The sequence below is a fragment of the Mya arenaria genome, chromosome 13, assembly GCF_026914265.1.
Source record: "Mya arenaria isolate MELC-2E11 chromosome 13, ASM2691426v1".
NCBI lineage: Eukaryota > Metazoa > Mollusca > Bivalvia > Myida > Myidae > Mya > Mya arenaria.
The window spans coordinates 20,069,402-20,094,257 of NC_069134.1; the positions used below are offsets into that span (position 1 = coordinate 20,069,402).

At 34.7% G+C, this 24,856-nt stretch overlaps 1 protein-coding gene across 6 annotated transcripts in view; it reads right to left on the reverse strand.

Moving 5' to 3' along the window:
* Positions 1 to 1,272: 1,272 nt before the first annotated feature.
* LOC128213471 (inactive tyrosine-protein kinase transmembrane receptor ROR1-like) overlaps positions 1,273 to 24,856 on the reverse strand; it is a 155,780-nt gene continuing 132,196 nt past the window's right edge. For 5 of the 6 annotated variants that reach the window (XM_052919197.1, XM_052919196.1, XM_052919198.1 and 2 more), the window contains 10 exons: positions 12,403 to 12,580; positions 11,687 to 11,793; positions 11,286 to 11,379; positions 10,431 to 10,460; positions 9,393 to 9,556; positions 7,944 to 8,156; positions 7,513 to 7,599; positions 6,859 to 6,990; positions 6,461 to 6,565; positions 1,273 to 6,139 (listed from right to left, as the gene is read on the reverse strand). In XM_052919197.1, coding sequence (XP_052775157.1) covers positions 4,485 to 6,139; positions 6,461 to 6,565; positions 6,859 to 6,990; positions 7,513 to 7,599; positions 7,944 to 8,156; positions 9,393 to 9,556; positions 10,431 to 10,460; positions 11,286 to 11,379; positions 11,687 to 11,793; positions 12,403 to 12,580 — 2,765 coding nt within the window. In that variant the 3' untranslated portion in view covers positions 1,273 to 4,484. Of the gene's footprint in view, positions 6,140 to 6,460; positions 6,566 to 6,858; positions 6,991 to 7,512; positions 7,600 to 7,943; positions 8,157 to 9,392; positions 9,557 to 10,430; positions 10,461 to 11,285; positions 11,380 to 11,686; positions 11,794 to 12,402; positions 12,581 to 20,759; positions 23,267 to 24,856 lie in introns of those variants that run through there. The other variant, XM_052919201.1, reaches the window with a different exon arrangement.

Here is a 24,856-nt window from a genome sequence, read left to right on the forward strand (position 1 = left end):
GCACTTATTCTGTATCTCAACCCAGCACTTATACTGTATCTCAACCCAGCACTTATACTGTATCTCAACCCAGCACTTATTCTGTATCTCAACCCAGCACTTATTCTGTATCTCAACCCAGCACTTATACTATATCTCAACCCAGCACTTATACTGTATCTCAACCCACCACTTATTCGGTATCTCAACCCAGCACTTATACTGTATCTCAACCCACCACTTATACTGTATCTCAACCCAGCACTTATACTGTATCTCAACCCAGCACTTATACTGTATCTCAACCCACCACTCGGCTGCATCTAAACTCACCACTTATACTGTATCTCAACCCACCACTTATACTGTATCTCAACCCACCACTTATTCTGTATCTCAACCCAGCACTTATACTGTATCTCAACCCACCACTCGGGCTGCATCTCAGCTCACCAATGACCAGTAGTAATGAATAGTAAAATTCTGATATACAACCTTAATAATTCTGAATACAAATCTCAACTGATCCTATGGTCCTCAAACTGAACTTATATACATTAGATATTATTCATAAAAGTTATGTCTTTTCATTGATGTTGAGGTTATTAGGTCAAAAGACAAGGTCACAGATGTTACTTTGAGCCATGTCATCATGCTGCCTAACACAGAAAATAACTTAAAAAGTTATCATCCAATCATCTTGAAACTTGTTGAGCGCGTTTTGGCATAGTATCAAGGCCAAGGTTGATCGTTAGAAGCACCACAGTAATGTCACTTTTACTTGACGATATGGGTATTTTCAAGGTCAAGAAGATATGGGTATTTTCAAGGTCAAGTTAGTCTATGGATAAATGCCATCATAATCAGAAAAACATCAACATTTTGCCCCTGGAACAATAATTATTTTGTTCAAACATTATGGGTGCACAGGCAATTAAATGGAAGCTTGAATTTATAATCTATTAAGCTACATCAAGTGCTGATTGACAGGTTTCCATGATTTATAAGACAGCAAAATGTGGTGAACCACATAAAACAGGAAAGAAAAAGATGGACAACGTTTCCAGGAACGTAGGCTAAGAGCAAATAATACCATATCAGGCTGCTTTATAAAAGAATGTTTGTCAAAACTGGAATCGATTGCAACCATGTACTGTAATCTACTTATGCACTGAAATTATTTTAGCGGAAAAACAATACTATTTAGGATGTTTATAAACATGGACTTTTATCAATTATGAATATCAAGTATTGACTTTGTGTGGATTCTGGGAGAAAAAAAGTAAGACAAAATCGAATTAGAAACATTTTAATAGAAGTGAAATGTGTTTATCCATAGGCATTTATATACATGCAAAACACAAAGAATGATAGTGCTGACTTCGAAAAAGTAACTGACACTTACAAAATACAATACTTAAAACTGGTCTAGAGTGTGTTCAACAAGCAGGATACACATTAGAAGCAAGACTGCGTCATATATCTCAATATGAATAACAAGACAATCTTGCGTTGCGTATGTACATTTGCAGTAATTTCCATCAAAAGTAATTATGGCTGTATTATAATTGTAATGTTATTTAGCACCATTTTTTTTCTTAAAATTAAAATGAATAGAAATGATGCTGAAAACATAGCTTTGCAAAAAGCGTGGTTAATACAAAATAAAGGCTATATCCAAAGAACAATGAAGTGTGACTTATGCGAACATTTTTATGCAAATACTGATGTGTATAACTGCGTTAGAGGCTCAATGCCTTCGTTTCTTGAAAAAATATAATATATCTTTTTTATTTCCCTTCCCTTCTAGTTTGAATATAATTTTGATTTTTTGTTAAATAACTGAAAATTTATAACATCAAAATTGAGTCGTTAAGCCTTCCAAACACTCTTACCGGTAACTAAAAACGTCCTTACTGCTTCTTGAACTAAAAAATGTTAAATAAAAATGCCATTTTTAAGAATTTACCCATCAAATACTTTCAAAATTCACGAATAATAAGGCTCTTATCTCCATAGGAGCAAAATGCTGAATCAGTTTATGAGCTGCAACACACAGTTTTGGGCCTTTAGATGTCGTTTGATTTTAATGTTTCATTAGATATTTCAATTAAATGACAGTTCAGAAAGCGATATTGAAAATGTAATGATGATATCTCTAAAGCTGCGTTAAGTATGTGTTTACATTGTGTATTTTGAACACTATATTTGACGTCACACACATGAACATTACACAAATGACTTCAAACACATGGTGTCATATCAACAAAACTTTATTATTGAAATGGCACGCATAATTAACAAAATTCCAACTACCGTATTATACTATGCATAGGACGCACTTTTTTACCTTTAGCTTTTAATTTTAGTTTTTATCCTAACCCAAAACCTTTATGGAAAATAGCTTAAGAAAAGTTTAAAGTTAGTATTCTTAAATAATTTGGATGTTTGAGTACCAGTAAAGTGATTGTCCTTAATCATGAAGAAAATAATGCACCAATGACAACGCTTTTAAAGGAAAAAGTGAGGAAGTAATAAAGAAAAATTTACTATTTTTAGCTTATTCTATTAATGATTATTTCATTTGTAGTAATCATGTCTAAAGGCCCAAAATCGCGAGATGCGGCTTATATAGTATATCTTTCAATCTTGCCATCTACTGCAGTAGTATATGTCAAAACTGTTACATTGTTTCACAGAGAGTTATGAGCCACAAAATATTCATTTCAATAATATATATTTAAAGAATATATGACCATATGATAAAATGTTAACTTTTACATGCCTGCCTGAATGATAATACATGTCTAAACTTATAGAATGTAAACTTTTACATGCTTGCCTGAATGATGATAATACATGTCTATTAACTTATATAATGCAATTTTCTATATGCTGATCACTAACATAAAACATTAACTAAACATACACAATTATATGTACATAATTATATAATATAAAATTACTATATTGCACCAGGAAAAAAAACTTTGGTTCAACATTACAATATACATGGTACCGTAATACATGTAAATTATAATCATAAAAAAAAGAACATTTCATGATATATACGATGCTTTATGAGTGATGTGGTTTGTTCATCATTTCTGCTTCTTTACATGGACATATCAATCATTGTTCAGATTAATTTTTAAAGGCAGCATTACCATTTTCTAACTTTTTTGCCTATTGTAAAATTGGCAAATTTAAATCAGATCCATGAGGTACATCTAAATATCAGAATTATAAAATGGCGAGGCTTATCTTAACATTTTAACAAAGTTAGTTATTTTGACAGTCAAAATTATATTTCAATCATTTGTACAACTTTATTTTACAGGAATACTATCTAATAGCCCTTTGAAATCAAATATATTTAAAATATTAAATCATAACTTTAAGCACTTTACGATAAACAATAACAATTATGCTTCATTATCATTAATGTCTTATATTAAACATAAGAAATAAAAACGTCTTTTCACCCAAATTCATCACACGGTAGTCATCAAGAAAAATAACAAAATAATTTAAAAGTCAATAACATGAAAGGCATGAAAACTATAGTCATTAAACTTTGTAAAAGGTATAATTTCACTTAAAAACCTTTATAAAATTATGTTTAGAGCAGGGCTTCTCAAAACCTTAATTTACCGATCTCGACCAATTTTGATCTTGCTGGACCAATTTCAGTAACAGAAATTGGCTTAAAAAAACAATTCACATTTTTTTTTTTAGTTCAATTTTGCTCCAAAACAGTTGTCAGTAAAAACATGTAGAAATTGTAGTTCACTAACAGTGTTTTTCATTAATATATTCAGTAATACAGATATTTCTTTAATTTTTTTTATTTTATACTTTCTTTAAAAGGCTCCAGCTATTTGATAAAAAGTCAATTTTCCAGGAAAAATGCTAAACTGTATGAACATGTTTAATGAAATCATTACACTTAATACAGTTTATCATTCAGCCCTTAAGTACATTAAAAAAAAGTAAAATACACAAACACACCAGGAACAAATGCTTTTGCAAAGCAGAAATCAGAGTAAATACATAATGATTAAGACATCTGAAACATCACAGCATGGAAAGCAAATAGCCAAGTCCAAGTCACAACAAAACCGAAAGGTATCAACTAACAACTTAAGCAAAAAAAACAGTGATAGCTGATAGTCACAATATAATTCTATACAAACAAGTTTAAAGTAAATTTAATGAAAAAAAGTTTAAAATAGCATTGTGTTATTTAGAAAACAATGTTTAAAGAACTATATATTTCCAAATTTTACAGAGCCGTAGAATATAAAAACCATGGATTTTCGTTTAATTTATTTACAGGCTAATCAACTTTGTATACAAATAGTATTACTCTGTTTCTAACAATTGTACCAGAAAATAAAACAGGACTTAAGGTACACATAACTGGTATAGAAATTTAAGCCTTTCATTACATAAAACATTTTCTCATCAAGAGCTAACACAGATTCACACTATCCGCAATAATCTCAAATTTCTGCAGTTCTTTGTTCCGGAATGTAAGCATTCTGCGAAAGAAAATTATTGAAACGGTTACATTCCGCATATGGCGGTGGTGATTTGCTTGAGTCTGTGGCACTGTTTGTAGAATTTGCGATTTTTGACTTATTTGTAGATGAACCGGAGCTAGATCCACTAGCTACGGACTCTGGGGGTGAAATCTTTGTAGGTCCATTCGTATTCTGCGGCTGTTGCTGCATAATGACATTCTTATTGTTCTGTTGCTGAATAGAGTTTAAAGCACTATAGATCTGTTTCTGTGTGGGCATTCCTTGAAATGTCACGGTGACAGGTTGTTGCCCAGGGTTAGGGGGGTAACCACTCTGGGTGGTTGGCATGGTGATGAGAGGGGGCGGTGCCGCTGGCAGGGGGCCGAATCGACCGTCTGGGTCAGAGTTGTTACTGCTCCCTGTGAGCCCGGTCATGGCAGTGGTGTTACTGGGTCCGGTGCTCCCTTGTTGACTAGGTCCACTCTGAAGTGAGCTTTGGTGGGAGCTGGAGTGAGCTGAATGACTTTGGGACAAGCTCCAGTGAGGATTCTGCATAAGCAGTTCACTCTTCCAAGCACGTAAGCGCGCATGAACTTCCCGGAAATTAGGTCGGCGGGTGGGCATTTCATGCCAACACTCCACCATCAGTCCGTACATTCTAGCCGGGCAGTCCTCCGGACTCGGCAATATTTGACGAGATCGAATCATCTCAATCACCTCTTGATTGGAGAAACCATAGTATGGCTGTAGGCCATAGCTGAAGGTTTCCCACAAAACAACACCAAAAGCCCAGATGTCGCTCTCTGTAGTGAACTTGCCATACATGATGGCCTCTGGTGGCATCCACCTCACCGGCAGTAGAGATTTGCTCTGAACTCTATAGTAATCGGAGGAGTACACATCTCGAGATAACCCAAAGTCTGATATCTTCACAGTAAGGTTGTCTCCCACGAGAATATTCCTGGCAGCCAAGTCCCGATGGACGAAATGATGACTGGCCAAGTACTCCATTCCAGATGCAATCTGGGTCGATATATGCAGCATGTCTCCATAATCGAGAATCGGCCTCTGTAAGCTCTCCTCATCTGACACGACAGACATATCAGAATGAGGAGAATGCTGTATGAGATACTCATGAAGATCTCCACCAGACATAAACTCAAACAGCATACACATTGGCTCTTGTTTCATCACAACCCCGAGCAAACACACAATGTTCGGATGTCGCATTTCCGACATCATATCAACTTCACGCCTAAAGTCATTCTGAGTTTTAGGTGCTGCATTCTCTTTCAGAGTTTTTATGGCAACTTTAGAAACAGTATTTTCACCAAACAACCCCATGACTTCACCTTTGTACACTTTTCCAAAAGCACCTTCACCAAGTTCTTGCAAAAATCGCACAGAAGATAACGGGAATTCCCGCACTCGTTGTGTAGGCGCCTTAGCAGTCAAGGGACACAACTCCATGTTCTGAGCCTTGTTGTTGATGGTCTTTGTTTTGGCAGAGTTGTTCCGTTTGGATCGCTGGCAGAAGCAGACAAGGGCTAGCAGTATGATGAGAACGAGAGGGACAATAATGCCGGGAACGATAATCACAACCAGGTTACTGGATTCACTGGGAACTCCAGATGCTGAAATCAGACAAGTTAAACAATATAATGTATTTCAATATTCAAATGTGCAAAAAATGAAGTTTTCTTAATAATATGAGAGCATTATCACAAATAATGAATATATTTTGGCGACAATCTATTCTGACGATTGTGTTATCATAATTTTTATAGCTGATAAAACTTGGACAAAAAATATTCAAACTTAAAGACATAGCAATCAAATGAAATGGCATAAATTCTTTTTTTTTATAAAATTGTTAGCATATTGTATGCAACTTCAGCAAAATCGTATTTCATTCATTCAAAGAGGATCAAACAATAAATGTAAATTGTTCATACCACAGACTGGGACGTCACAGAGCTCCTTGTAGCGGAAGTAAGGGTCGGTGTAGCACCAGGGGCCAGTCATCGTACCGTTGGGGTTCCTACACAAGTTGTGGTCACCTATGATAGAAGGACATGGTTAGGAAACAGTTTCATTACCATAGCAGTTACTGTACTTTTACGAGGTGTTTTTCTTCTTTTCTCCCAATTGTTTACAGATAGTTTGAGTCATTGTACAGGACATGCTTATGTTCTGAAGTGATCAAAAATATGTTTAAACCAGTCAAAACAATAGTCCAAAAAATATGTTTACCCCAAAAAAGTCCTGACTAGAGAGATAAAATTGTATTATTTATTTATGTTTATATTTGCCTGCAGTACTGCATAAATTCTAACAGTTAATTGCTTCATACCGAGTAAGTCGCTGAAGGCTGGTTTGTTTATGGGAAACTCAGAGTTATAGTTCCAATTTTGACAGGTCTTCCCACTCTTTGTGCGTGCTGCCATCCCACGATAGTTGGCTCCATTATTCTTGTAACACTTGTCTGAAATGTAGAGGTGTGACAGTTCTAATAGAAGGCAAAAAATCCTATTATAAGTCCTAGTTGACTTGTCACAGTTTTGATCGAGGTGTTACCGGCAATTAACTGATAGACTATATAAGGGAATCACCATACTTCTTCAAAGAAAATACAAATACTTTATCTAAACAATATTGCAAGAGTTAGACAAACATAAAAATAAATGTGACGGTGCTGTGGAATAGGACAATACTGCACTCACTATATAATTTAAATCATTTCATAAATTTTAAGATAAATAATTGAAATATATGTATATTTCAATTATTCATCTTGAAATTTATGACTAAGCTATAAATTTTAAGAAAAAATAAGAAAAAAAACCATCTTGTTATTTACTTATAAATTTTGCGATCGTAAGAGTTTTTTCAATTGATATTCATTCAAAATGTATTATATGTAACAATTGAAGTAATATGGCAGGTATTGGGGTACGGTAATGCACACAAGAGGCAATTCCATGTGGTCAGTAATAAAGCAACTCACCATCATATCCCTTGATGGGAACACCCAGACGGACACATGGAGTTCCATAGTCGGGTAGGTCCTTGCAGCTAGGTAATACACTATTGTCTGTGAGGGAGAAATAAATAACTCATTTGAAATATTTTTACACAAAATAGCCCCTAAGAAATCATTTCAATTGGTTGCTGTTATTACGAAAAGCATTTCATATTAAACCAAACGGATATGAAACCCGCCTCAAAATATTTGTTTATGACATTCTTTTCCATATGATATTTTTTTATCTACATCAAACTTTTAAAAGATAGAAAAACAATATGGGGTATCAGGCATCCAAAATTCACATGATTAAGTATTGCTCTCTGTTGTTTATGTTCATTTCTTTTTCTTTTTAATGAGTTAAGACAAATCAGTGTGAACTTCTCATGAATATCTATGCATATTGCACTAACCAATGAGCTGGTGGTGTTTGGCGGTGACGTACTCCTCCCGACATATCTGGTTCTCCAGCATTTCGCACTCGTCCTTACAGATCATCCACGGCACAGGCTCGCGGGCGCCCTGAGCCTCACAGTGTGGGAATGAGAAGTGGCATATTAGAGAGATTGCATACCTCCCACATTGGGTGGACAGGTCGTTGGAGTGCCCAATTACACTAAGGGCAGCTGGAAAAGAAAGGTCAAAATTATATTCCACATTGAAATCGAATGCTTAAAATTGGTATACATCACAGTATCTGAAATTTAAAATTTGAAGTCAACTATGTATGCAAAACAAAAAAGGATTTAAAATGGATTGAAAAAAATTCTTAAGGTTTAGAGTTTGTTTATGAAATATGGGTATTCAATCACTTGTCAGTGATAAGCCTGATTCTCTTGAAGATTGGTCGTTTTTAGGATAAATAGTACAGCTAGGTTGTTGCTGAATTTTGAGGCGTGGTGTGTAAAAAGGGTGATTACGATCTACATGTCTTCTAATCATATCATGTATGAAATTGTTTCTCGGATTTTATATAGATATACACATCTCGAGGGCTAAGCAAAAGACTGATGTAACTTGTTCTACAGTCGAAACTCGTTGGCTCGATATCTCATGGCTCGATATCCTCGTTGGCTCGAACCAAATTAAAAGGACCGTTTTTTATTTACTCTTTGTTCATATAAATTTCGATCGGATGGCTCGATATCTTGAGGGTCGATATTTCTCCACGCTCGAAGTCGTTTTCGCGGTCCTAAACAAGAATTTCACACTTTGATTTGTTTGCATGGGTCGATGTCATTTTCGTGGCTTCAGTTAAGAATCTCACACCTTGATTTGTTTGATTGGCTTCATTTAGCACAAGGCGCTAATCGATTAAAATTGCTTGACTGATATTATAATTATTATCGAATTTAAATGGTTTAACAGTTTGAATAAACATGCCATCACTTTTAAGTTCTGTCTCTAATTATTATCCATCCCTAAATTACTATGCATTTTGATATAACTTATAGCTATGTTTGTGTTTACAATTACTTGTTTTTGCATAAATGTATTATAAATAAAAAAATAAAATTATATTTTCTAATAATCGAATAAGACATATTACGAAATTTAGGGTGCGTAACTATGCCCAATAAATACTCTTGCGGGGATAGCGTAGCCAATAACAAACGAGGTAAATAAGACTTTATGTAACAAATGAAAAAATAACATTCTGTAAGCAATCCCGGTTGGCTCGATATTCTTGAGGCTCGAAGTACTTTGGCCGGTCCCTAGAATATCGAGCCATCGAGTTTTGACTGTATTTAAATATGAAGTAAAGACTGTTTTGCTCTAAGCCCTCGAATTCTGTTATATATAGGTATGGGTAGAATTATTTATCCAGAAACTGTAAGATACCAGTGAAATCCTTTACATACCCATGACCTTGTCCTCTCGCAGTCCTTGTGCATATCGAGAAGTTACATATATGGACTTGTTGCCAACGTAGGTGGCACACACATTGGCACGGTGCTGCTGGCAGAATGGCTGCTGGGTCTGCTGCTCAGAGGAGGGAGATCCATCAATGTCTCCGCCATCCTTCCTGTAGAATGGATTATAGTGGCAGTGTTAGTTTATGGTTAAATGATTAGGTATAGAAATATGTGTCTTTTATGGTTGTTTTTGTCCAAAGAGATGTTTTGACCAAAATAAGTCATTGTCATTTTATAACAAGGGCCAGAGAGACGCCTTTTTCTCTAAATGAAGGCTTCAGACTATGGGGTGTTGTGATGAGCACATATGCACAAATTGTTAACATTTTTTGTTAGAAATAACTAATGATCAAATTGACCAGACAGTGAATTTGGACAATCAAGAGTCATTATTCCAGGGTAAATAATGTGATCTGGCTGCTGATCTGACTCAGTGAAGGTCTTATGCCAATTTACATTGATACAAAGTTTGGTAAAGATTGGTTAAGAAATGCTAAAATTAGAGAGCAGACAAAGTCAATTAAGTAAAATTTTGCCAATTAAAGCACCATAAATCTGGAGTTAAGAATGTGATCTGGCTGTTGATCAACCTCAATATTATAACCAAGTTTGGAAAAGATTTGATAATTATTGCTTAAGTGAAAATAAAATACATAAAAGTAGGATGCTATGGATGGCGAGGACCAATGCTAGGCCTAATATCAGACTATAAGAAAACACAAACAATCTTTACTATAGACATTGGTCCGTAGTGATTATTCCCCTTACATATTGTTTTTACCCAACATTTGATTAATTTTCAATAAAAGCCCATAATTTAACCATGTTTTTGATCTCATCACATCGAGACATATAATTGACATGATAAAGCAGTTACATGCATCGCATTATGGACATTTTAAAACAGGAAATATTTCCAGATTTTTTCTAACATTTCTAGTCGGAGTAGCATAATGCAAGCCGCCTACGCGAGTGCCAACTTACCATTGATCGGGATCCCAGCCGCCCTTAAAGCTGTTTGAATACAATATAAAGCCTGGATTAGTTAAAGTGTCAACAACGAAAAATCATAATTCAAGTACATGTTGTGAATAATTTTTATAATGGACCAAATATTTGGGTTATATCAAGTGCAGCTTTACAGTAAGAATTAAGTTCACTTTGGGGCAAAAGTGCAAAAATGACACTATTTAAGGAAGTGTCATACTCATTAGCATACGTTCACCTTGATGCTCCAAATATACAATTATAGTTTAATTCAGTATTATTCACAACATGTATACAAGAAATAAATTATACATTGGTGGAAAGTTAAGCTACTTGTGTGCATTTGATTTCTGCAATCAGGGAAGATAGTTAACGTTATCAAGACTAACAATTCAAAGATATTAAACGAGAATGTCATTATTTAAGAGAATTTTAAAGATATTAACAAAAAAAGAAATGACTACAGTTCCATTATAACTAAAAAAGTCATTTTAGGCTAAATGTACTTATTTTGTGAAGGCTAGATTGTATGGCAAGAAAGGCCGAAAATTATGTATTTTAGTATTTTTTAGAATTCTTTTTATAATAGAATGCTGTCATATAAGAACTACTATGAATGTCTACAATGTGGGTGAACAAATAACGAAGAGAAAATATTCTACTTTTGCAGAGTCAGTTACCAACCTAATCCTACTTTATCACAAACCCAATTATGGGTTTTATATTTTCTTGCATCCCAAATGTTTCATGGGAGCCTTTCTCACACTAACAAGTCCTCAGTCACGGTCACGAGTTACTAATGGTGCAATACAACATATAAGATACAGTGGTGTAAGGTGGTGTGTAACCTACCTGGCGTCCCCGCCGGTTATTCCACCTGCATCATCCCCATCAAATATCGGCATATTGACATCGTCATAGTCAGAATCTTTGTTAGGGGCAACTTCTGCAAATAATAGGCCGTGTAATCTCTCAGTCAAGCACAAATAATGATCTTTTGTCTATTTAGTTCTTTGATAACTCTTAAAGTGAGACATAATATCAATAATAGACCATCATTCATATTCCAGAGTCATTTAGATATTACTAAGTTGTTCAGCTCTTAATTGTATTTAGCAAGTCATAATTATCTTTTTAAAAGATAAAGCGATTATCAAAATACATGTGCAGACCCCATTCAAGATTGGAAAGGTATTTTCCTTACTTATTGTCAATTAATTTCTAATTATTACTTTACATAACATTTCCCATACCTGACTTGACTTGTACATATCCCGTTGTATTCACTGAACCGAAGCTGTTCCATCCTCGGCAACCATACATGCCGCTGTCATCCGGGGTCAAGCTACGAATGCGCAACCTGAAGATAAGAGTTGCATATTTAAAAAATATACTTATAGTGCTATGAGAAAGTCTAGATGTTTACCTTGGTTAAACAAGATCTTTCGAGTTTCGACAATTGGGAAATATATTGCAGCGATAATCTTTTTTACATGTTTTTTCTATAGCTATAAAAGTTAAGTTCCATTCTACCCACATCCGTTGGCTGCACTTTGGCCTGATCTAGCTTTGCATAATGCCATCATGACTTAAAAAGTCTTTTAATGTCATGTAAGTGACTTGAGATAGAAATCCCAGTCACACCTAGATATAAGCAGAGTTGAAGATATCGAGTAAGATACAAGAATATGCAGGTGTGATACCCTAGCTCCTTTCAAAGAGACCTCTCAGTTTCTCATCATGCCCAGTGTGTAGCACCCATACATGAGAGTAACATTCCTTGGTTTAACCAGTACTGAGTACTCTCAACTTTTCCATTCCTACTCACTTATGCCAAGCGCTATTGGTATAACTTCTTTAAATCTTTCGGAATTATGCGATTTCGGGATTGAACCCCAGACCTTTCCGCATCCAAAATGGACGCTCTACCACTGAGCTATTGAGGTGAAATAATTTCCTGAAATCTAACCTCGATCCCCACGGTGTGATCTTGATGCTGACCCGATCCTTGGTTTTAAGGATGACATCATCTTTGAACCACTGATACTTGGGTATTGGATATCCTGTGATTTCACAGCGCAGACGCAGATTGTCGTTACGGAAACGCGTCTCATTCTGCATTGGAACATCGAGTCTGACATGGCCCGCTGAAATAAAGAAAGGACATTGATTAACATAGATGGAATGATGTATCTACAGTCAGTTACCACAAAACTTATTTCTTCCTTTCGGCAAATCACTGGTCATCCATTGATTTATTCTTAAAATCAATCAAGAATCTGGACATTGACAATAATCCACCTTGTTCTAACCCTCATGCTCAAACCTGGTGTGCCTGGAGTACGTCACTTATTGGTTTTGAGACATGTTTCCATATCGAGGGGTAAAAGCGAAAAGGTTCTATCTGCTTCTTTATTTAATGTCACTTAGAACCTTTTCGCTTTCACCCCTCGATATGTTGGCCAGCAAAAGATTAAATTCAACATTATTTACTACAAGAAGCCACAACAATACAGCGCACAGCGCAGTGCACAGAGCAGCGATGAAAGACAAATCTCGGTAATAAAACAGCAGGAATAGCATATCGACTCTGCAACTCTTCATTTTTCCAATCTAATAATTATATTTTATGGAAGAACGGTAATAAACAGTCTAGAATCAGCTGAAGAAAAAATAGAAATCTGCAACAATAAGGAGGTCTTTATTACACTTTTATGCGCCAGATAAGACTCTAGACTTGGTGTCAGCGAACTATCAGCAATAAACACAAGCTTATTCTGGACAAAAATGTTTTCTTTATTACTGTAGCCCTTATCTGTGTGTTTATGCTTCCTTGATTCTGTCATTTCTCCCAGTGTTTGACTGTTATGCGAGTTTTATAAACTGAGCATTGAGTAAAAAAAATCTTTGGCACATCAACGAAGATATTTTGTACCTCTCCCACAAGCAAATGATACTTATTTAGAACATATTTTGTAAAATCTTAATGATTATAAAGGGCGGAGCAAGCAGGCATTTTTACTTGGTAATATTGAACATGATATGTTCTAACTGACTTAGATTTAAAACTGCAATTCTTAACGACTAATTTGCGTTGTACTTGTTGAATACCAATAGACAATTTTATTGCCTGGAAATGTAGGTTATAATCTTATCTATGGTTTACAACTTATAATGTATACAATGCCATTTTCAGTGTGATTTTCCTAAAATGTTTGACATTTTCTAGAAGTAAACATGGAAAACAAATTGACAGTGAACAAGCAACTGAACAATTATTGAGAAAATGTCTTGAGGTTTGTGAACCATGTCAACACCCCTCCCCTGGGAAATCATCGAGAAATGTAACATACTCACTATATTTTTTACCAACATTCCCTTACTAGACATGCCATCTAGCAATAAAACATTGATTTCTGGCTTTTTTTCCAAAGTTCCAGTACTCATTCAGCTACTAGCCATACTAAATATTTCAAATCTTGATAGCCACCAGGCTCTATAATTGAATGCATTGTTTCAAAGAAGTTCCGGACAATTAATCTGGATTCCAGTAAGGTTTTCCTCAATAGATTCATTGATTTTTGTGACCTTAATTGGTTTGTCTATTATGTTCATTCTCGTTACTTAGTCACCATGTTAGAAGAAGTGTGGTCTGTCTAGAGCCCACCAGAGATTTCCATTTTTTCTCACATTAATCCATTATACACATACACATAAAAAATTATGCCAGTACCAGTAAAAATAAAAAAGTTAGCTCTCTGCAGTAGCAGACAGGGCACACACATAGAGTACATGATGTAACTTTTTACCTTTAATTCAATTATGAGAGTTAAAAACTTCATAGCTAATGTCAAACATATTTTTATCCCGGGATTAGAGAGAAGGGAAAAAAAGCTCGAAGACAGACATGAACAAACAAACCGGCTAATTCTTGATGGAAAGCACCTTCGCCTTCATTGTTTTCCCGGCAGGGAGTGAGGTTTAGGAACAATATAACTGATAGGCTGTCAATTTTCTAGACTTCCCAATCTCAAGGCTTTATGTTTGTTTTATGTTTATCATTTTAATTACCAAAAATCTCAACACAGAATTCTTATCATGAGTAACAGCTTCTACAGTACAATATTCATACTTTGGATGCAAATGTTATGTTCAAAACTTGCAGTGAAATTGTTCCTGAGTGCAAGGAAAGCATGACCCGTCTGAAAGACTGTTTCCAAAAAGGTGCAGTAATCATCTTCACCTGGAGAGAATGACATTTCCTATAATTTGTCATGAAAATACTTCATTTTATTGCCAATTTCCATCCAATTAGTGATGCAAATTCAGTGAGAAATATTATACAACAATTATTATAAAAACTTGTTAATAGTCTAGTAATTGCCCTGCTGCCATCTAGAACCCAGAGGTTTTGAATTTCCAAAATGCTGTTTCAACAGAAGGCACTGATATCTCCAGGAACTCTGTGATTTATACTTGTCACGACTTTCCAGTTCTTAACAATTTTAGCTGTTCTAGTTCATTTAGACTGGGAGGGATTTATTGCAACAAAAAAAAATAATAATTGCAGACTGCAGATGAAAAAATGGCATAACATAGATGAAATAGTCACCACCCCTCCTATTTTTTTTTCCCGTTTCCGACATCTTTACTGATTTAGATCATGGAGTATCGCAACGCCAGCTCTTATTAATCAACCTCGCATTCCGTTCAGGCCTAAAGGGGGAATGGCAAGCAAAAACATTTAGATAATTCTTTGATAGATAGAAAAAGTATGAAACTTGGACTGACAGTAACTTATTTTGACAACTGTTTCATGAAATTACATTTGACTGCCTGGAGTTATGTGTTTCCATACTGTACCGAGAGAAGAGAAAGTTGTAGTCTTTTCTTTCTGAAGCATGTTGACACCATAAGTCAAATATCCAACAAAAAAACCAAACCAACTTAACAAAGATTTTTACTAATTAAGACATTTGTTATGGCCAAGATGAAAGTCTACAGATGATACTATTAAAGGCTATATGACAATACCTCAACATTTTCCTTGGAAAATATACATTAAGAAACATTAAGCATTTAAGGGGGCATAACTGAGTAATAACTTGCAGCCTGCAAGATGATTTTAATGTGTCTGAAGAGGTTAATGGGCATACAATACTTAATGCCACTCTAATGAGCTCATTTTGCACAAGTGTATTATACACTTCACACCATGCTGTTGGGTTAAGATTCAGTCTAAAATAGAAATGAATGCGCTTCGCTTCTCTTGCGCTTCCCAGTTCCTCTTTATTTAAGGCCTACTCAGAGAAGAATTGACCTGAGTCACAAGTCATTAATCATGTATTGTGTCGACCAATAGAAGGCTTGTATTTTGCAGGTTACATAATGGCACTTGGTTGGATGATCTAATCTGTTTCGTTTAAACCATTAGACAAACATACTCAAATGGACCCATTCCAAACAAGGTTTCAAGATCTGGATGCCATTTGATGCATTCATGTGGTATTCGCTTCAGGTTAAAAATAAGCTTTACAATTTGTTTTCAAAATTTAGTCTTTTACTCATCCCCTCCCACTCCCCAAGTCATCTTGCTTGGATTGGATAATAAAAAGATAAGATCCAATAAACATTACGCCTTGTTATGAACAAAGTCTAAAATTTATGACACAAACTCACGAGTACAAAATGTGGTTCTGATCATTTCTATAAATTTTCTGGTGCCATTTCCAATCTATAGCTAGCTAAATTATTCAGATAAATTTGCACAAAAAAACGTTTCTACTCAGCTCTGACTGACAAAATGTTCTGCCATTTTGGCATTTTATGTGAAATATATGGACAGCTGGATTGAGGACTTGCCACCACTAGAATGGCAATCAGTCGCGATAAAATCTGCCAAGATTCAACTGTTTGGAACAATTCGGCTAGGAGAAGTACACAATATGATGGAAGAGAGACACCACTTTCCTTCAACATTAGTTTCAATTGTTTTAAAATAAAACTTTTTTATCACATATTTTTATTAAGAAGTGTGAGTGATGGTTTCAACAAAACAAAATACCCGTAAAGAATTTACCCTCTTCTATTAATTGAATATAGAAGAATAGGAAACACACAACTATCATATAGTGACCTTGACCTTCAACTTGCTTTTAGTAAAATTAATAAGAAATTGACATCAATGGTTTTCATAAGTAATTTTGATTTTATGATATAAATTAATTAAAATTAATTAATTAGCACAATTTACAGTGACCCATTGCCCAGGTGTTTTTTTCATATATTTCCATAGCATAGGTGAGCTAATAGCTGTCCATGCCCAGGTGAACAAACACGTGAACCCATCCCCTGACCCTGCCCAGGCCTGCTACCAATTACCAACCAATTAAAGGATCAAAATGCTATCAGAAAAGTGGCCAGTGTTTGGCCAACAATCACGTTTAGGCTGGGCTTATCAGGACAACAAGAAAGTAGACATTCTGAGAGCTGGTTTGGAATAGTTGTAACAGAAACTGTACACTTTTTCAGTTTGAAACTGCGATCTTGCTGTAGGATAAAGAGTGTGGGCAGGCGATTTCTCATTTGATAACAGAAAAAACTACTCCAATTTTCTTTCATTATATTGTTAAGTCCATGATCACTCTGACATGTAAATTTTAATGTTTGAAGATACAACAGTAACGCAACATTCTCCAAAAAATTCAGCAAGATGCACGGAGCCATAGCTTCAGCCGTTGGCAGCACACAACGTTTTGTAAGTATATAATTATAAACCAAAGGAACCAATCAGCATGGTTCTTATGTTATTCTCGAAACATGGTTTATCCATAATTTTCAATTAAGGAACCACATTGCGAGAATGCACTTTGCTAGTTTTGGATGTAAATAGCATGTAAATATCTACATATGCCACTACAATTTTGAACGATTTATAAATTCCTGCATTTATAATTTCTTTTTTAAGTGTCTGTAAGTTCTCCGACTTGATTTAGAATGACAAAACTAAATGCACTGAAGAAGGATGATTATGATGAATAAGGGTTTCTTAATCATTATGAAGGCAAAAACCTAATCATTTGGTATGCAGTAGTTGGGGCTTTTTAAGGGCAGAACACAGGAATTTATATCATTTGTCCCAACAGATTCAAGTAGAAAATGAAGAAGTAATTGTAACACAAGGGGTAGGGGAATGGGGGAGAGGGGGGGGGTCACACCAACAATCAAAATAGATTACCATGGTGACAAGAAATGTTTACACCAACACAAATAGGACAAGACAAACTTGTACAAAACACAGATGCCTTGTACAATGTGACCAAGGAACCTCCCTTGTTTGACCTGTGTCATTTGATTTTAACCAGTTCAAATCTTGACCAAAGAATAAACAAAGACTTTATATGTGTGTAATAAATCATAACAGAGAGATAACAAAAAATGATAAAAAATATTTTAAGTAGTTTTCGATGACATGTACCTGCCATTGAACTAAGAAGAAGAACAAATATTCAAATGTTTTTATAAATTCTGATTTGCTTGGTCACTGATCTTCACCATGACAAAAAAGATCATAATGAATGATAACGTGGTAATTCAGACATTGTCAAAATATTTTTGTATCAAAATGCACTGGCTGAATTGTTGACCTGACTTGCCATTAAGATACTAAATCAATGGTTGCAACATTTGCTTTTATTACTTACGCTTGACCTTGGCCACATGTTATTTGTTTTGCGTTAAGTTTGATCTTAAACCAGTGATTATATATGGTACATTTGCCATTTGCCTTATGGAAGGAACTGTAAGCTTAATGTTGGAGGTTAGTAATGGTGGTGTCACATGTTGACCCCTGAGCCAAGAGGTCACATGGCTTAAAATTAACCTCATGATAGGTACAAGCATCCTGCAATTGGACAGTGGATTCATTCATTGGAATATAGCCTCCAGTTTCTAGTTTTGACGGAGTATGGTAATCCCCCCCCTCTCTTAGACATGCAAACATCCTTGTTTCATTGTCATTTCTAAGCAGCCACCAATAAACAATGCTTTAAATAATGTCATCACGTCTAGACCCAAGGACCTATATTTGTCATTCAAATGCGGTATAATTGTCAAAAAGAACAGCAACCACAAGAAAACATCTGGTCCATGTCTACCAGTTTCTACAAAAAACAAAATCAGAGGCCAATGAATGTCAAACAACAAAGGTTTGAGACTTTCCATACTGCATTTTATTATTTCTAGGAAAACAATATATTTTGAAACAGATCTATAACTTAAATCTTCTGTGGCATTAAACAATGACCATAGAGCATAGCATCTAAATTGTTGGAACATTAAGTCACTCAAGTCCACCATGCAGTCAGTGCAAATATTTGAACAAGTCAGAGTAATGCAAGCATGCCAGTGCTTGTCTCTATAAGTCTTTCTCAGTAATCTATTGGCCATAACTCAAGGAAGATTAAGTTTAATAGAAATTGGCCTTTAAAATGCATAACTTGTCATTATTAATATGATTTGAATTTCATCCTAAAAGATCTTCAACAGTTTCCACATGTCATGACCATTTTGTCAATGATGACATCATAATGTAATTAGGATTGGTATATATAAATCATAGGGTTAATGCCTGAAGGTGATTGTGACAGATCCTTGGTCTGAGTGGTAATTAACACACATGACTGTCAATCCAAGGGTCGCAGGTTCGATTCCCCGCCTCACCACTAAAAAAGACTAATCCTCTTCCTGGAAGGACATTAAATGCGGGGTCCTGTGTGACAGTGCTATAATACAATAGTGCATGTTAAACAACCAGGGTAGCTCTAACCAGGATTACATTCTGACTAAGCTCCCAAAACCTAAAATGACCTAACAATCTTATCAGAATGGACAACGCCCGAGTGTGAGAAAAAATAAGCTTACACACCACCCCAAATGACTGAAGATACCAACCTACATTAAAATACAGAAGGATTACATTAGTTCATTCTGTCATTAACCCCACAAACGAAAATGCAGTTTGAAGTTTGTGGCATATCTTTGATAATGTTCATCCATTGTAAGGTTCCGTTTACCCCCTTCATACATCTCTGTCATATTAACCAACAGCATAACCCAAAGTGTTTTATCATGGAATCAGAATTGCTATCCTTATAGAATTTTTCTTACTTCTGTCACTGTGACAATGTGAAACTTGAACCATGATGGATATTAACACCCTGTTTTCAGTTAGACTTTCCCCACTATCATTAATCTTTCCTGTTATTTCACTAATGGCATCATTAATTTCCTTTCAGTAATCATTGCATATGTCACGTAATTATTAATTGCCAAGGTCATGAATTAATGTAACCTCTAAATTGCCAGTAATTGCATCAAAATGGTAGACTTTTACATTAAATACCTTGGTATGCAATTCTTCGAGAGATGCATTTGAGAGAGAGAAAATAACTCCTAATGTACTTCACGCCCATTTTTTTAATATGAATAAGAATTAAGATGCAAATCTTAAGAAAAATTTGTACATGGTACTGGAAATTACAAAATTGCCTTTTCTTCCCAGCACTGTTTGGATTTACATTAGTTTTTCAAAGTAAACTGGACCCAATTAATTTAATTTAATTGAAGGGAAACAGTAAAATAGTAAGTTGTTTAACTCGCTGTTTCAATTTTTTTAATAAAACACTGGAAAGCATGAAATAAATTGATTTTCTTTTGCATAAAATTCATAAAAGACAATATCAACTTATACTTTTTACATCATTTGATGTGCTCCAAAATTTTGCTTCATGCACAGAATATCAACAGATTCAGCTTTATTGCATTGATTTGCATGCCAGTATTGCAACATGCAATTTTTTTTTATTTCCTTTCCCACTGGGATGCATCAGTGTTTAGATTTCATTAGATAAAACCTTCATACTAAAAAGATTATAATGGAGTCAATGGAATTATCCAGATCTTGAAAAAAATGTAAAAATACATAAAACGTCCGATTCCAGTGGTGCCTTTGGTTGACATGTTTATAAAATATTCAAGGGCTTTCAGGAATATTAACACTGTTTTGGTACCCATGGGACTTGACAAGCTTCAGGACCAGAGATTATGATAGGAGAAAATTCCATTTTCATTTTGATAAATTGGTCAAATAAATGTTCTGAAATTGATTTTAACGATTTCTTAAATATAATTGTGGTAATATGATTATTATCATATTTTTAAGTAAATTGGCATCATGTTTTAAAAATCTTGGATTAAAAGCCCTTTATAATTTTCAAAATTATAACCAACAAAAGTCATGTCCACAAAATACAATAAAAAAGTTACCGTTATTATTTTCTGTTCCTTTTCCGAAAACTGATGCCACATAATCCAAATTTTCGTCATAATCTACATCGGGGTAATCCATTATTTAGATTGATCACAATACATACAATGTACGTTTAAATTTAACCGTTTTATTTCTCGTATGTTTGTCTGATTCTCTGGTAGATCATTCTCCTGTCTCGTTATTGCTCTGTGTTACTCCAGCATAATCCGTTAACTGTTTATAAGGTCAATAGTGAGAGAGCTTTAAAAAAAAACTTAAAATTAAATAGATAAATTTAAACAAAAATTCCTTCAAAAGCATTAACCTTTACCGCAATTCAAACAATAACTGACCACCACACAATAGGGCCGCAGCTTCGATTGTCGAAATTTAAAAGCACTTGAAGGTTGTTTGGATATCTTCTTTGCGTAAAACAAATGTTAATTCAACCACATTAAAAATCCACCAATGGTTGTGTTTCTCCAAAATGTCCACCTTCTATGTAATTATTGCCATGAAGTATGTTACATGTATATCATGATGTCCACACTGAACCTAAAACGTTAGGAAAATCCTTCCTAAAAGCTTGTGTTGTCTGTGGCTATTTTTTCTCTCAAATTAAATGCATAAGTCACTCCTTCAAAGCAAGTACTCTGTTTGCAGAATAAACAATTTCTGTAAATGAATCCAATAAATATCCTTTCAAAAAATTCTTTAACTCCTTAAATAAATGGTAAATCCATAACAATCAAAGTTATGGTGAAGGGCATTCCAATTTCTAAGCATTCAAAGCCAAAATCAATGAAAACTTATCTATTTCATACACAAATGCATCTTTGAAGTTCCGAGTTAATACAGAGAGATCAGCAGGTCAATTTTTCACAGATTTCCACCAAACAGGATGCGGTAAGGTAAAAAAATGATTCCTACACCAATGCATAAAAGATAAGTTCCATATCACTCAAAATCTTTCATTCACAATATTGATCTGAAAATGTCATCAGAGCCTTCTGCCATGGTCCGAGATTTCTCCTATTACATAAAAGGCTTCAACTGAGTTCTAGCGAAACTCATGTCAAATAGTCATAAAAAACACGTAAAGCTCAGATTTCTGACAAAACAGCTCTATTCATAATACTATGCAGTGGATATTCAGCTATTCCCTTCGATAAATGAGAACTGTTTCAATGTTCACAAAAAATATTTGTCATATGAAACATCTGCTGTTGTGTGAAATTACTGGAATTATGTTCTGATTTATTGTGTCACAAAATACAATAGTCTACTAATAAAATTGCAGAAAATCGGGACGAAATTCTACTCTCCAAAAAACAGTACAATGTTTTGTTTTTTTAAATAATTCCTCCCCAGTTGTTACTGGATCAGACTAACTTTGTCACTAAAATTACTGAGCACACCAAAAAAATCATGTCACTAAAAAAAATAGATCTCTTCCTTACATAAAGCAGACCATTTTCAGTCTATCAAATAAATTTCCAATCCATCAACAGTCAATCCTACTAAGAAAACACAACAATTACAACAGTGAACCCCATGTTAAGACATCTGCAATGCTCAATTTCAGTTTAATTGGAAAGCTCCAAACCAATTAATGTCCAATTTAAAAGCATCAGGTCTGTTTTGTACCCCTGATTCATCAGCCAGATATCTCTCATCAGTTCCTCCTCTTGTTTAAGAGTTTTTCCCAGAAAACATGATCACATGTCTACCAAGCCATTCATTTCTTCCCCATGGATGAACCTGGTCCAAGCACTTGTTTCCGACATTCAGAAGCCGTTGTGAGAATATCCAGCTGGTCTACCTAAATGTTCTGTCACCTTTTTAGCATAGAAGAAAATATCACACATTCAAATACAGCTCAGTAGTCCTTCTACCAGGCAACTCCTGCATGGAGCAACTCCTTATGCCAAAAACGTATCACTATCTGATAAACCTCTCTCTGCAATTTCAGCAACAATTTTTTCCATGTTTGCCCTTTTGAAACCGGTTTAACTGAATCGCTTCAACCAAGTCAGTAAGTGAAGAACAGCTCTACAAAACAATCAAGATAAGCCCTTCACACATGCCAGCCTGGTTCCGAATCAGTTCCCAAGAATGTTTTCTGGGTAATTTCTGGGTAATTTCCGAGAAAATACATTGTTATTCCTTCCAACAGGGCCCCTGACAATCACAGGACCAGACCACCATTGTTAGGCAAATTAATTATGTCAAGAAAGCCTGTTACCAAACATATTTATATTCACAAACACCCTATTTAAAACTGATTTTCACGTTTTCAGGAATATATTAACTGTGGAAATAGATTATTCACGTTCTGTTCAAAATATATTCCCTTTAAATTGTAAATAACACACAATTGGTCTTGTAATCCCTTTTACATGTACTTAATGATACTATTTAATAATGTGCAAATAATGTATCATACTTCAAGCACCATAGCTATCAACCTATTCTTATTTTCCTCTTAAAACCTAACAAGTTCCCAATTGTCAGTTTCCGACTATTCAAGTGATCCTCATCCTCCTGATGGAGAATGCTCTGTTCACATGACTCACACTGTGGTCAGCCATGTAAATGTCATCTTCCATAATGTTTCTTTCAATCTATTATTCGCTACATTTTCCCTCGAAAACATTATTTTCCAGAGAGGAAAAAAAACGCATTTACTGGCTTATATATTTGTGCCTAGTAAAATTATAGCCAAGGAAATGCATTTTCGAGATTTTATAGGTTTCTTTGCAAAAACTTGCGAAGCAATGTCAAGATTTTATGGAAAGACAAATTGGGTCCCGTAGACAGAAAATTGCAATTATGTCGGGCTAATAGCCTGCACTTATCTTCGTAAATAATGTTTAACCAAAAAAATTGTGACAGCAGGAATATCCAATTTATTCCATCCCTTGAATAATACTAAACAAGTTTGAATCACAGTATCAATCTTGAATTGTTAATCACTCTTAGTGTCGATGTACATTAAGCAAGCACTCAACTGTTAGTTCTTAATTTACATAAAACATTGTTTTCAAAGACTAAGAATTTTTATGCTGAAAATACCAAAAGAGAATATCATATATATTGTTTTTATTATGTTAAAACTTTGAGAAAAACACACTGAATGGCATTGGCTAGTGACATTGACTTAAAATGTTGTATAATTAGATAAGACCTAAACAAGCACTCTGGTTGTGAATTTTGGGGTTGGAACTTCCAAATTAATGAATAACGTGTGTATCTTATTCCGAAAGCAAGGTTTTAATGCTTGGCCTAATATCAAAATTTTAATAGCCTATGCAATCCAAAAGATTTTAAACCATTGAGACCACATTGGTAAGAGATTGATGGGTTTATGCATGTTGGTAAAAGGTCTATGAAGCAGTATGATGGGTAAAAGCCATGTGCAGTTCATCAACCATGGCATTTATTTATGCTTCTCATACTTTTTTTCTGTCGGTATCTGGGTAAAGACATAAAATTTAGAAAGAAATGATAAGGCATTTATATGTGAGCGCGGGATCATGGTTTTCTCCACAATCAAAATAGGTTGTGGTATTGTTTTTCTTAACAATACACAGTAACATATAGTTCTTCAAAAGTCTAGCTGAAGTTGTTGTGAGTTTCTTGCATGTATATTTTTTCCCCTTAAAAGTGAACATAGAATGTTTAAAGCAGACCAAAAAAAAGTCAAATAATTATAATTATGTTTTAATTTTTTCTAACTTTTATATGTGTGGACATCAGCATGGTCTTCAAAGGCAAATACTCGCTGGAATTTATACTTTGGCCCCAAGAAAATATTATGCATAATCTTGCTGTTGGAACTGCAGCCTGCACTTAAAGTCATCGGCAATTTGAAATGAATTTTTTGCAATTTGAAATGAGGTTTTAAGACGCCACATTATTCTGCAAGGACTCGGATGAAAACATTAACCAGATGCAATAATGATTATAATGATGAATGTATGGCAAAAACTAATGCTGGTAAAACTTATCTTACAAAAACATTCAATACATTATAGTTCTCCATCTAACTGATAAAAACACCTTAAACTGATCTACTGATATCAATCGATATATATTCTAGAATAAATAAATG